Here is a 13,298-nt window from a genome sequence, read left to right as displayed (position 1 = left end):
GTTTCCTAAAATATTTATGATGGAACCTTTTCCTAAGACTATGATTAAGTAGTTTAAGACTTTAAACTTCAAGTTTGTTTCTCATGAGACATATGGGACAACCGTTCAATGATGTACCAAACTATACCAACTTATATATAACATTTCATGAAAACTAGTCTTTATATCATGAAAACAGAACAAGTAATTCTTCATTATTACCAAGAAAAAAATACTACCCTTGCAGAATGTAAGAAATGTTGGTAAAGTCATATTCAGAAGCCACATGTGGGAGACACTGTAGCTTGCTGACCCAGTAGCCCATTTCTCCTCCTTTGTCAACAGAATACCAATTTTTTCATGGGATTATATTCACAGTTATAATGGGCAATACTTTTTTTTTCTTTCTGGTGACAGTCTATCTTTAAAAGGTGCACCTTACAATCAATAGAGCTTTTAATCCAATGTATGTGCCAGGTGCTAGGGATAGAGAAGAATGCACAGTCCTCATCTCTGTAGAGTTTAGTCTGATGAAGAACACAAGAAAATCAACGACTGTGGTACAGCGCGACAGTTACAAAGGAGAAACGCAGGAAGCAATGCAACAGAAACACAAGACGAGGCAGCTAAATCCTTTGGAGTAAGGAGAAGCTGACATGAAAGATTTCCACAGGAGATTTCCAGATCTGTTCACATTTTGAAGGAACAGCTGTCCTGAGATCCACTTTCAAATTCTAGTAATTCCCAGGATAGGAATTTTTTTTTAAACAACATATGAAAGGAAAAATACATTAGAATGTACTGACATTAGTGAAGAAGGCATTTCCAGAAATGGAAAATGGTTGTGTTCTACTAAACAAGACAACTCAGTAACAACCTCACCTGTCTTCTGGTAATTCAACTGGTTTAATCCGAAAGTCTCCATTTACCACAATTTCATGGGCCAGGGCCATGTTAGTGACTCCTTTTGCAGTCTCTAGAAGTTCTTCCACTGTCACAAATCGAGGAGGACTAGCTGTAACAGAAACCCAGTGTAAGAGGTTTGCTCCTCTAGGTTAGGATTTCTGTTGAATTAAGAAGGCAGTGAGTGGTTCTGGTACCAGCTAATAATTTCAATTATGCCTCTATTTATGAAAATACTCTGGCAATTTCAACAATAGAATTTTACCTATTTCATATTGACTTTTTTCTTCTAACCTAGACTTCTAAAAGCAGAAATCATTTTAGTACTCAAAATATCTGGTTTTCTTTTTTTTTTTTTTTTTTTGCTAAAACCAGTCTATGGAAAATGATTAAACTGAGACTTAGAAAAACTTTTTAACGTTACTATCACTTTCCCAAGAAGCAGAGGATTTATTTTCTAATCCCTCTGCCTCCTGTCTATCTTAAATGGGAAAAAAGACACCAGATTTCACATCTTCTCTTTCGCTTCCCTCAGTAGTTTGCATTTCGCTCCATCACTAACACTGCGCCATGAATGACTCTCCCCAAAATAAAACAGCACTAAGTACTTTAGGCTGGTGCTGTTTAAACAATGCTAAACTACTACCCTGGACAGGATACTAGGACAGAATATGAGTTTTGAAGTTGACCAGTGAACAAATCAGAGGATGTGTGACACAAGAATTTGTAGAACGCAGGCCCATTGATTCAAAAACCTCAGAGTCAGCTCTGCTTTCTCCCTTTCCACTGCCCTGTTATCCAGGTCCTGTCAAATTTACGTCTGTATCAGCAGCCGCAATAGCCTCATAACTGATCTTTGTTCTTCTCTATGTCTTGATAAAGACTGTGACTTATCTTCCAGAAAAAAGTTCTCATACAAATCTCCTCAGGTGTTTCTGAGCCAACGAACAAAGAAAGGCTAACTCCTACTCTTAAAAACTCTATGATTAAACACGTGTATCTTTTTGTATATCAATTCTACCTCAGTAAAGCTGTTTTTTGTTGTTTTTTTTTAAAGTCCATGATAGCAGTTCCTGAGCCTGTATCAGAATCAGACAGAGGGCTTGTGAAAATAGGTTGGTGGGCCCCTCTCAGGGTTTCTGATTTAGCCTATCTGGGGTGGGGCTGGAGAGGTGCATGTCTCACAAGTCTCCAACTGACACTGATGGTCCCAGAAACTATACTTTGAAGAGCACTGGCCTAGAAGATGATTCTATTATTTTTATGTGATGGTGGTAAGATCTAGGCTTAAAATGAGTTTGCACAGGGTCTAATAGTTATAAAGATTTTCCTAGGTTAGTGAAGTTATTTCCCTCTTCTTTTACTTTTTTCTTTTGTTTACCCAAAGAAGGAATCAAATTTAAGAGCTCGTCATATCCTGCCTGGTAAAAATCTTTATTTAGTCACATAAGGGGAAGTTGAGAAAACTCACAAAATTTTTTTTCAGTATTTCCAGAGAATATAAATAAAAAGAATCAATAAAGTTGGCTTTATGGATATTGGTAAAATACAGTAAGTATTCAAAATCAAGGCCCAACAGATCCCCCACGAACTTTTGTTTGGTAACAAGACTCTTTCAAATAATAGGCAAGTATTTTCTCATTGTTTTGGGCATATGTGGGATCAAACGCACTTGTACCAGGTGCAGAAACCATCAGACAATCAGGAAGAAGAAAGTTTTCAGGAAATGTCCAAGTTAAAGACTACTTGAAATCAGACTTATTAATGGAGGGTACCTGATCAAGAAAGATAAAAGCTACAATTCTAAGATATGATCAGGATATGTTACAGATCTACACGCACAGGAATTATTCATGGCATGCTAATTATAGGGTTGTGGGATTTTTTTTTTTTCTCGTTTTTTTTTCGGGGGGGGGGAGTTCTCAAATTTACCAATTTCATAAATAAGAACTTACAAAGATGCCATCTAGTGGACAACATGGCTTCACCTCAATTTGTGAGAACCTCAGTTGCAGTAAGAGACATGAAAAGTGGTAAGGTTACATTCATTTCACCCTGCAATTTATTTTACTACATGATGTAACACTAAAGCTGCTGCTGAATTCTGTTACAGTGTTTGTGCACTGATGCTCTGTTAGAGAAACTGAAAACTACATTAAGTTAAATATGCTCTTTGGAAAACAAAAAACAAAAAACAAAAAAACATGCTCTTTGGGAGGCTAGGAACAGATTCCAAAATAAAATGAAGCTCTAATTCAGAATGGTTATACTCTCTGTCTTTTCTTACTACGGTGTTCTGGGATCTCTAAAGATACGATTCTAGTGACACAAGTGGATGGACATTTACTGAAGGCAGACGGCAGATGTCATTCAAACAGCTACTACAGTGAGTACAATGAAGCAAGGGTAAAGCCTATCCATAAATCACATTACACTGTGCAGAATTTGTTACAGTTTCTTCCTCACTGAACTGCAAGCTCCCTGAGGGACCAAGGACATGTGAGCCTGATTCATTGCTGGATTCCTGCTACCCACCGTGGACTGATTAACTAATAAACATTGACTGATCAACTGGATATACAGACACCATAATTCAGTCTAGTCTAACTGAGTTCATAATTCATTTCACTTTAGAAATATAAGAATTTAATGTCATCCCTTTATCCAATTAATCTCACAAGGACCTGATTTAATACACTAAAATGCTAAATGGGAAATATTAACTGGAATAACTACTGATGTTTTTCATCTGAATATGACATCTTTTACCAATCAACTAGGTGACTAAATGCTACAGCAGAAGGTGTTTGTGAGCAGAGAAGTGTATTTTTAAAAATTCAAAAAACACATAAAAAAATAAAGTAATAATGATACAAATGAATCTGTATACAAAACAAACAGACTCAAAGACACGGAAAACAAACTTATGGTTACCAAAGGGGAAAGGCAGGGAGGGATAAATTAGGAGTATGGGATTAACAGTTACAAACTACTATACATAAAATAGATAAGCAACAAGAATTTACTGTATAGCACAGGGAACTATATTTAATATTTTATAATAACTTACCATGGAAAATAATCTGAAAAATATACACACATATAACTGAATCACTTTGCTCTATACCTGAAAGTAACATCATATTGTAAATCAACTACACTTCAATCAAAAAAAAAATCACCATTAGAATAAAATAGTAATACTGGTGCAGGCAAGATCTTCTGGTAAAAGGCTAAAATTAGTGGGTTAAAGGTTAAGCAGAAACAGGTTATCTGCATAGTCCCAAAGTATTGTAAGCAGATAGGGTTGGTGGTCCCAAGAGAAAGAGACTGAGGTGTGGCTTTCTTAACATAAGAGAAGCCATTTTTGACCTAAGCCACTTTGTGATCTAAGCCTGCCCACAATGCTTGCCCTTGAACAGGTCTGAGTAATTAATGATCTTTAGGGAAGTGAGATAATGAAAGAACAAAGGAAAAGTAGTCAAGACACAACAATTCTGTGATAAAGCAGAGTCCTAATTCCTTCTCAAGGAACATACATAATAATCTGATACATATCTTTGAGTTCTGTAGAAACTAAGGCCCCCAACCAGGTGGAGGATGGAAACTACATGCTGAGACCTCAGACTGGTCAGACCCTAAGGAATGAAGATGTTGACCTTTTCTGACCCTCCCGATTTCAATCAACTGTTTGGCTCTGGCAACCTTTGCCCCAATTCTAAGTGGAATTCTCCTCTGCTCAAGCTCCTTCATGAATATACATGCGCCCTTATCTTAAAACTTCCCCAATTTTGCTGTTCAGGGAGGCACTGCTAATGAATGAATGAATAAATGAATGAATGAATAAATGACTGAATGAATAAAGTATATGGACGCAGAGAAATTTACAGGAAGCATTAAGTTACAGTTGATTGATCCTTACTCTAAGGATCTCTATGTTTAAAGAACAAATCATCTTTTAGAATGAAATCACCACCTCGGATTAGTGCCAACCAATTCTTACAAGCCAGACATTTTTCCTTTCTGTATATTCTGTATCAGTTATTAAAAGTTCTGCACTCAAATTCCATTAAGTGTAGGGGTGAAGGATTTCCCCCCCACACTACCAAGCAATTCTCAGACACCAGCGGGGGTGTCCTACAATTCAACTCAATTCTGACACTATCTACATGGAGTTAGGGTCAGATTCCACAGCTTAAGGGCCCAGACCTACAACCCACCCCAACCCCCCACCGGCAACTTCAGACAACAGTCCTAAGCCCAGGTTGTCACCTCTGCTTCTGACAGACTGGCTACAGATGGAAGTTGCAAGAACCCCTTCCTTGGGTTCGATTAATTTGCTAGAGCGGCTCACAGAACTCAGAGAAACATACTTACTAGATTACTGGTTTATTATAAAAGGATGTAACTCAGGATCAGCCAGATGGAAAAGATGCATAGGGCAAGATACGGAGAAGCAGCGTGGTACTTCCTCAGCGTGCCACTCTCCCAGCACCTCCACGTGTTCACCAAGCCAGAAACCCTCTAAACCCCATCCTTCTGGGGTTTTATGTAGACTTCATTACATAGGCAATCTTGATTAAATAACTGGCCATTGGCAACTGATACAACCTCCAGCCCCATCCTCCTCCCCAGAGGTAGGGTGGGTGAGACAGAAAAGTTCCAATCCTCTAATCACAAGGTTGAATCCCAGACAACCAAGCGGCCATCCTTGGGTTAGGTTACTTCGGTGCTTTCCAAAAGTCACCTCATTAGCATAACAAAAGCATATTTCTAGCTCTCATCACTTAGGAAATTCCAATGGTTTAGGAGCTCTGTGCCAGAAACTAGAAGACCAAACATGTATTTCCTATTAGAAATCATAGTATCACAGTTACCAACAGCAGTTCTACCCCTTAAAATTTACTCTGTATTATAAATTTGAAAGGCTAAAGGCTATCTTTTTGCTTTTAATTTGTAGATACCCAGATGTGATTTTTACTTTAAACTCAGTAGCTCCACATTCACATGGTTTGGGAGAAGTGTCTGCAGATAGCTAATTTCCTATTTTATAAATTCTTATTTATACTCTCTGTAAGCAATGATGCCTCTTGACCTGGTCCCCAGTCTTGAGGTCTTAGTTTTTACCACAGTACTATACTGATATAATTACTACAAGGAGAAGGAGCAAGAAAACCAGAGACAATATTTTCAGGCACTGATTTCAGATCTCATTTTGACATGGACCTCTGTGAGAATTTAATGACAGCTCCCATGATCTTCTTCCTAGAAAAATGGACATACACCCAAATTGATACACCTTTTTGACTGTTCCCAGAACACTTGATCATGGATCCCAGGATAAGTACACTTGTCTTAAGGATACATCCACATACAATTTCAGACAATGCAGTCTAGGGTTGGCTTGACATTAATTTGGAATCATGCCATCAGACTGACAGGATGCCAAAAGCAAGGCCATTAATCAAAGAATGACTGAAGAGCTAAACCAAAGGCACTCTGTTACCAGAAACTGCAAGTGATAAAACTACCATATTGGCCACAGACAGCCACGTTACAGCCATCAGTCCTGGATATGTTTAAATGCAGCAGATGACATGGTAGTAGCAGTAGTATTAACAACTAATGTTTATTGAGCATTTATTATGTGCCAAGCACTGTTCTAAGAGCTTTATGTGAGTTCATTTAATCTTTACAACCACCCTAAGAGATGTGTATTTTCCTTATTTTTAAAATGAGAAACGAGATGCTTTTTAACTATACACATTGGAGACAACGCATAAAAAAAAAATGCGTGATAATACAGTTTCCTTCCCTGAACACAATTTGACCTAGCAGTATATTTACCAGAATCTATGTGATAATAAACCACAATAAAACAGTAAATACCACAAATATACCACAGTAAAATCTGGTGTTTGCTATAAGAATACTATGCTGACTATAATCAAATACCTGGGGAGGGCTTTTATCATTTTTAAAGGAACATAACCTCAAACCCCAAAATGTCTGTATTTCTTCCAAATATTAAGAATCACTGATCATCTAACTTTAAAGAGATAACATCAACACTGACATTCTTAGACTATGACACTCCCTCTTAAAACCTTCATTTTTGGATTCACTTCAAAACACTTGAGTATTCTTAATGAAAGACAGGAGTTGGAGCCTCTGCTGGGAAAACCTGCAGAAATTGCCAGCCTTTCATCCACCAGGCCTGCTCCAGGCCAGGCATCTGAATTGACTTCACCACACACCTTCAGCCAACTGACTCCCCTCAAGCTCCTGGGAACTAAGCCCCTAGGCAGTGAGTTTAGGGTGTGGTGCACTCACTCACAGTCAAAAACTTTTTTCTCTAACCTGCACAAGCACAGTCCTGGCTGTAACCTGTCTTGGACTTTTCTAACATTCTTTTAATTAAAGCTGCAATTTACACTCCACCCTCCTTTTCTCAGAGCACATCAGAAAAACTGGAATGTCGCTGAGGCTGGAGGAAGACAGAAATATTCTGGACATTATTCTAAAATTTTAATTCCTTATGCAATTGAAAACCTACAAGTGACTAGGCTGTCAGTTGTGAAACTATTGCTACTCTTAAGTGCTAATTATTGGCAATGTTATATTATTAGAATCTAGCTCAGGGCAACGTGTACAAGGAAGCCTAATAAAAATATCTGAAAACAATGAAAATACTGCTTCTAACCAAAGTCAAATGTGCTTACCATGAGGTCTTTGCACTCTTCTGGTGCTAGGAGAGCCCGACTTTATTTTTTTCTGTAAAGCTTTTTCAGAACCTTCCACAGCATCTTCAAGGCCTTGCTCAGAATCATTTGATTTTGATTTTCCTGTTTCATTTATATTAGACTTGTCAAGATTTTCAGACATTCTCAATTAAGTTCATTCACTTTCCTACAAAATAAAAAAATAAATGAACCAAAATGTTCTTGCTCTAACACTAACTAGCAGTGTGACTCTGGGCAAATGATTTAATCTCTTTGGGTTTCAAATTTCTCATCTGTAAAATAAATGGGCTTGCTAAGATCTTATCCAGCTATAATAGTCTACTTCAATGATTAAACAGATCACCTGTAAAATGACACTTATAACTATCAAATTTATGGACCTGTACCTCAGAGGTTAATAATTTTAAGTATTTTTGTCCCACTCCGAGTACTATATCAGTAGAACACAGGGCCTTGAAATGTTAGAAGATAACCTATAAACTGCCTGCTTCTATTTTAATCAAAGAGTGATTCAATTCTTTAATTCCTGAGAGCTGACTGGAAAACTCTGGAAATAATGCTTTTCATCAGATTTTGAAGTGAGTATATACACTGGGCTGAGGAGTTGGTTCTCTGATCCTATTATGTGGATATGATGCCTGGGGATGACAAACAGAAGGCAGAATCTTATGCAGCATTTTAGAAAAATATATGGGGCAAATATTTTTATTAACTCCTTGCCAGTTAGCAGGAAAAAATGGCGAGTAAAGTAGGAAGTTGCAAACAACTATAATGTATGTGGTTGGGTCAGGTTTTAACTGACTTAGTTGCTGATTAGAAGAGGAATAATACCCAACCCGGTGGTCTGGGCCAGACAATTAAGGCCTGGAATAGTAACCTCTTATAAGCTATGGAAGTTTTTTGTCAAGTTTCTTCCCCCCTAGTTTTTCCCTAGAGCTCTCTATTCCTAAGGTGTTTCCAAGTAAGAGAGAAGAAAGACACAACGTTTCTGCACTTACAATACTGAAAATATTAGCATTTGTACTATTAGCACTTAAAAGGTCATGAAACATTTTCATATGTACTAATTAGACTTCATTACACACCTGGAAGGTTAATCCAGGGATCAAAAGAAATGTTGACTGTTCTCAGGAGGTTTGGAAGACTTCCTTCTGCACATTAGACAGAAGAGTCACCTGATACAATTTTCTGAACATCAGATGTCCCCATTAAATAGAATGACGTTACTGGAATTGACATTTCCAGGCCTGTAATTATCAATATGAAGGTTGCTTTAATGTAGTTCCCCTTTACTTTCCAGCATCCCACTCCAGGCACCCATCTCCTCTCTGTCCTAAATCCTATTTGGCTCTGGAAATGCTCCAAGACTCAAAAGATAACATTACCAGCATATCCTATGAGAAAGGACAAACAAAACCACTTCTAATTTTATCCTCTTTATATGCTGGGAATGAGCTCAGAAAGGATGAAGTAACTCATTTTCGCAGTGAGGAGGAAAAGCAGGATTTCCAGGTCTTTAATATTCAGCTTAGTAAACTAACCCAACCTTTCAAGATTCCACACAAGGCCTGCCGCTTCCCAGGTCGCTTTCCCACCCTCATCTGTGCTTGAACCTTTCTGTGAAATCCTGTAAGAATGGTTAGTAGACATCGAGCATTCATCCCTGCCTTAAATCCAATTAAAAACATGCTTATTTACATAGGAACAGAATGATGAAAAGTCATGGTCTAGAAAGGGAGGCAGACATTCTTACAAGGAAACATAGTGAAACTTGAGCTTTAACGGCATTATGAAATCACTAAGAGAATATTAGCAGAGGGAGAAACTATTCTGCCTGGAAGGAGGCTGGGATAACCTTCCCAGAAAAGGTGATATTTGAACTTGTCTTTTTGAAGAGTAGGATTTCATGCAATTTGAAAATGTCTGGAGAGAGAAGAGGTGAAAAGGCAGGGGGTAGGGGGCACATTTCACTCAAGGGGCACAAGCGAAGGCAAATGAAATGAGTAGAAGAACAAGGGGCAGGTGAAGAGGGAGAGATGGGTTAGGGTCAGATTGTCAAATTGCTAGTTTTATTTTTTTTTTTAACTCTTCACCTAGATCTTTAACTTCTTAAGGCGGGCGGGTTCCGCCCACCTTATTCCCCACACATGCTCCATACATAGAAGTATGTCCCCCAAACAGATACCCACTAAGAATTTGTTGATAGCTGTGTCATCTCTTTAATGTTTATAAGGGAGGGATGGGCGTTGGTCTCAGACATACCTGGGTTCCAATTCCGGCTCCTAACTAGCTGTGTTAACTTCAGTTTCCTCATCTGTAAAAGACAGCTACCTACCTCTTCGGTTTAGGGGAAGTGTAAACCTCAGAGCGTGCATGACGACAGCTGGTACACAACAGGCTTCCCACATATGGCAACTATAATTAGAGGGCTTTAGGATGCAGCGAGGAACCATTTAATTGCTTGCAGTGTGCTCATTCATTCAACAATCCCCAACTCCCGCTACGCCTAAAAAGGGAATCGAGGGTGGGGGGATCCTCGCACTTGCCGTGAAGACCATCTATGTGAGCTGCACGCCGAGCCCAAGAGACTCCTCAGCAGAAAGGGTCTTTCAGCAAAAGAAAGGGGCTCTGTCCACCGACGACGAGAATCACTTTCTCTAGCACTCAGTGCCACTCACGCCCAGCGTCCGGATTCCGTTGTAAACAACTGTTTGGGCTGGCGAGGGAGTGGCGGGGCCGGGAGCAAGCGAAGGAAGCGGGGCGCGCCTGGAGGACGGCCTCGAGGGGTGGGACAAAGGCCGCGCTAAAGCTCAACCCGCCCGCCGTCACTGCCTCGTCCTCGCCTCCAGCTGACATCACCGGGACGCGACCCGACCCGGCGGGAAAAGGCGAAGAAATGCCTGTGTTCTCGACCTCGGTCCCCCCGTGCGGGCCCCTCTGGGCTGCCAGCCTCCGCGCTCGCTTCCCTCACCTGCAGCGGGGTCGGCGTCCTCCCTCCTGCCGCTCGGCCGGGAATCTGCCTGCGGCCGGCGCCGCGTTGGAGGCGGGCAGGATGCGCGGCGGGCAGGGTTCAGCCTCTGCCCCTCCGAGGCCGCATCTCTCGCTGCGCTGCGAGAGGCCCTCCCCGCCCGGGTCGGGTGGGTAGCGGCCAGCACGGCCGCTCCTCAGCGTCGGACAGCGGAGGGCAGCTCTTAGCCGGAGGCGCCCGCCTCACGCTGGACGACGCCATGTTTCCGTACGGAAAGGTTGGAGGCGCGGCCCAGTGTTCGCCAAGGAGGTTCAGTGGGCGGGGCCTGGAGCCGGGAGGCGCCTGTTTCTGTACCAAGACGCAGGAGGGTCGCCCCGAGCCTGCCGAGGGGAGCCGTGGGCGGGGACTCGGAGCCGGGAGGCCCCCGCCTCACACAGAGCGGCGCCATGTGTCCGTACGGAAAGGCGGACCCAGCGGGCGGCGGCGAAGCGGCGCGGAGTCAGTCCAGTAAAGGAAAAGGATAGGCCGCTTAGCGGTATTCAAACTTAAATATTACATCTGTTTTGTAGCTGCTCAGTTTGTTCCCTTCCCCTCATTTTGGCTGTTTTAAAAAAAAGGTCATGCCCATGTCCTAGATAGCCAATCCTCACTTTAACGGCACAGCCTCAGTTTGGTTTAGATCATCTCTTTTATCCAAGGGGCTGCTACATTTTGTCGAAAGAGGAGACTATCTCTGAAAAGATGGAGGGCAAGGGGACAAACGCTGTGTTCTAGAAAGGAAAAATCCCACGTTCAGACAAGCTTGTTCTGGAGCTTCCTTTCCCAACACCCCAAGTGCTAGTTGCTGATGCAAGAAAAGCTGATGCAAGCTACATGCTTTTCTCAGCTTATAGCAGTAGGATAGCAAACTGAACGAATAGAAATAGTTTTGGGGCCTAATCTTAAAAAAGTGAAAGCTATGTGACTTCTAACTGTTCATTTATAAAATGCTTTAAGACAGCGTCATGACTGGGACATTGTACTGTACACCAGAAATTGATTGTAATTAACTATACTTTTATAAAATAAATAAATAAAAAGACTGAGCATCAATCATGTATGTCTTAAAATGAAATAGTCAAGTCTCCTACCTGTAGCCTATGAATCTTGTTAAATTTAAGTAACTAGAACAAAACAAGATGGAGTGGAGTTAGTGCTTTCAAACATTTTTAAACAGCTCTCATGTGGGAAGTTATTTCTAAAGTACTGAAGGCTGAGTGCAATACAACACTCTCAAACCATTCACTAATGAGCACGTTAAAGGGGAGGAGGGGAGAATCCTTAAGATATTCAATTAACTGGAACTAAGATTTATGAAGAAAACATTCAGTTCTCACTTCAGAGTCCAGACTAGTGTACCAGTTCAGACTATGGTCTCTAGATTTGTGGTTCTCAATCCTGACTACACCTTAGAATCTCCTGGTGGTTCTAAAACTAACACCTGAAGAGGGGGGAAGGGGCGCAGCAGGGCAGGGCGTGGCGTCAGGCAAGAATTCCTAGATGATTCCCCTAGTGAGAGTCCCCTAGCTGCCTTTAAGGATTAATATAAACGATTTTCACATGTGGAGAGGAGCTGTAACCACCAAAACCACCGATTTGACTTGGAATAGCTTACTTGTAATCTTTTGATATATTTTGAGTTGTTTCCTTCAAATATTAAAACCATTGACATGTTTGCTTTAAGGGTAAGAGAACTGGAAACTCAAATTACCTCTAGGTAAAGGAGTTCACTGCCCTGCTACCTAGGGTTTGGAAGACGGCTGGCTGCCGCTCTAGAGATTAGTACTACTCTATCATCTTCCCAGGACACAGAGGATCTCGCATCACATCTCTACTTCTTGGGTGCAGTCTCTTCACTTCTCTATACTAGAGACAAGCTTCTCTATTTTCTTAGTTGTTGCTCCTTCATAATTTACATTTTTCTATATCAAATTTGATTGGCCAAGCTAATTTTGTGAAGTCAGTTTTGGGAGCCTCCGGCTAGGCTGTCCTTGGATCAGTGCTTAGCCCTGGGCTACTCAGCCAGAATGGTGGCAACGCTCAGTCACCTAGGCATCAGGTGTATAAGTGGAGATGGGTCCCCAGGAGGGCATCAGGGATGACTGAATGAGGGCAAACAGCAAGTGATGATTGACAGTTCTCGTGATACAAGAGTGTTGTCCAAGGCACTCAGGGTAGGTAGCATCAGACCTATAGTTTAAAACTTTGAAAAAAAAATTTGCTAAAACCTGTCATAAACATGATCAATTTTTCTGAAAAATTTATGATGTTCAAGGTAAACTGTGGTTTTAACCAGGTTTTCCATGAGGTTATCATTCTAGTAGAGTGCTGCATATAACTAGGCAGTTTTGTTGCCAAATAATCACACTATTCCATTATGTGCAAAATAAAGGCTGCAAATCAAGTACATATAGTTGTTCTACCAACTATGCTCTCACACTTTCAGTAGTTTGTTTCTAAAAACATCCTCAATGCTTAAATCATGATATACCTTCTCTTTTGCCTCATTGTAAACAGAGCTGCCTTCCCGAATTTCCTATGCAAAAAAGCAAAATACACACCACAAAAAAACCCAGCTGACAGAGTTATTCCCTGCTTTATTAGAATTAGTATTATAGATACACTATAGATATGAGTCCTCAACTTTCTCCCATTTAAAGACTGGT

At 40.7% G+C, this 13,298-nt stretch overlaps 1 protein-coding gene across 11 annotated transcripts in view; it reads right to left on the bottom strand.

Moving 5' to 3' along the window:
• Positions 1-10,734, bottom strand: part of TCP11L1 (t-complex 11 like 1) — a 32,115-nt gene extending 21,381 nt beyond the window's left edge. For 2 of the 11 annotated variants that reach the window (XM_032488417.1, XM_032488428.1), the window contains exons 1-4: positions 9,888-10,446; positions 8,711-8,872; positions 7,605-7,791; positions 862-994 (exon numbers count right to left, since the gene is read on the bottom strand). In XM_032488417.1, the coding sequence (XP_032344308.1) occupies positions 862-994; positions 7,605-7,767 (296 nt within the window). In that variant the 5' untranslated portion in view covers positions 7,768-7,791; positions 8,711-8,872; positions 9,888-10,446. Of the gene's footprint in view, positions 1-861; positions 995-7,604; positions 7,792-8,710; positions 8,873-9,887; positions 10,454-10,596 lie in introns of those variants that run through there. The other 9 variants (XM_032488425.1, XM_032488419.1, XM_032488423.1 and 6 more) reach the window with 9 other exon arrangements.
• Positions 10,735-13,298: the final 2,564 nt, after the last annotated feature.

Source organism: Camelus ferus, chromosome 10, assembly GCF_009834535.1.
Source record: "Camelus ferus isolate YT-003-E chromosome 10, BCGSAC_Cfer_1.0, whole genome shotgun sequence".
NCBI lineage: Eukaryota > Metazoa > Chordata > Mammalia > Artiodactyla > Camelidae > Camelus > Camelus ferus.
This window is presented reverse-complemented; position numbering and strand designations above follow the sequence as displayed.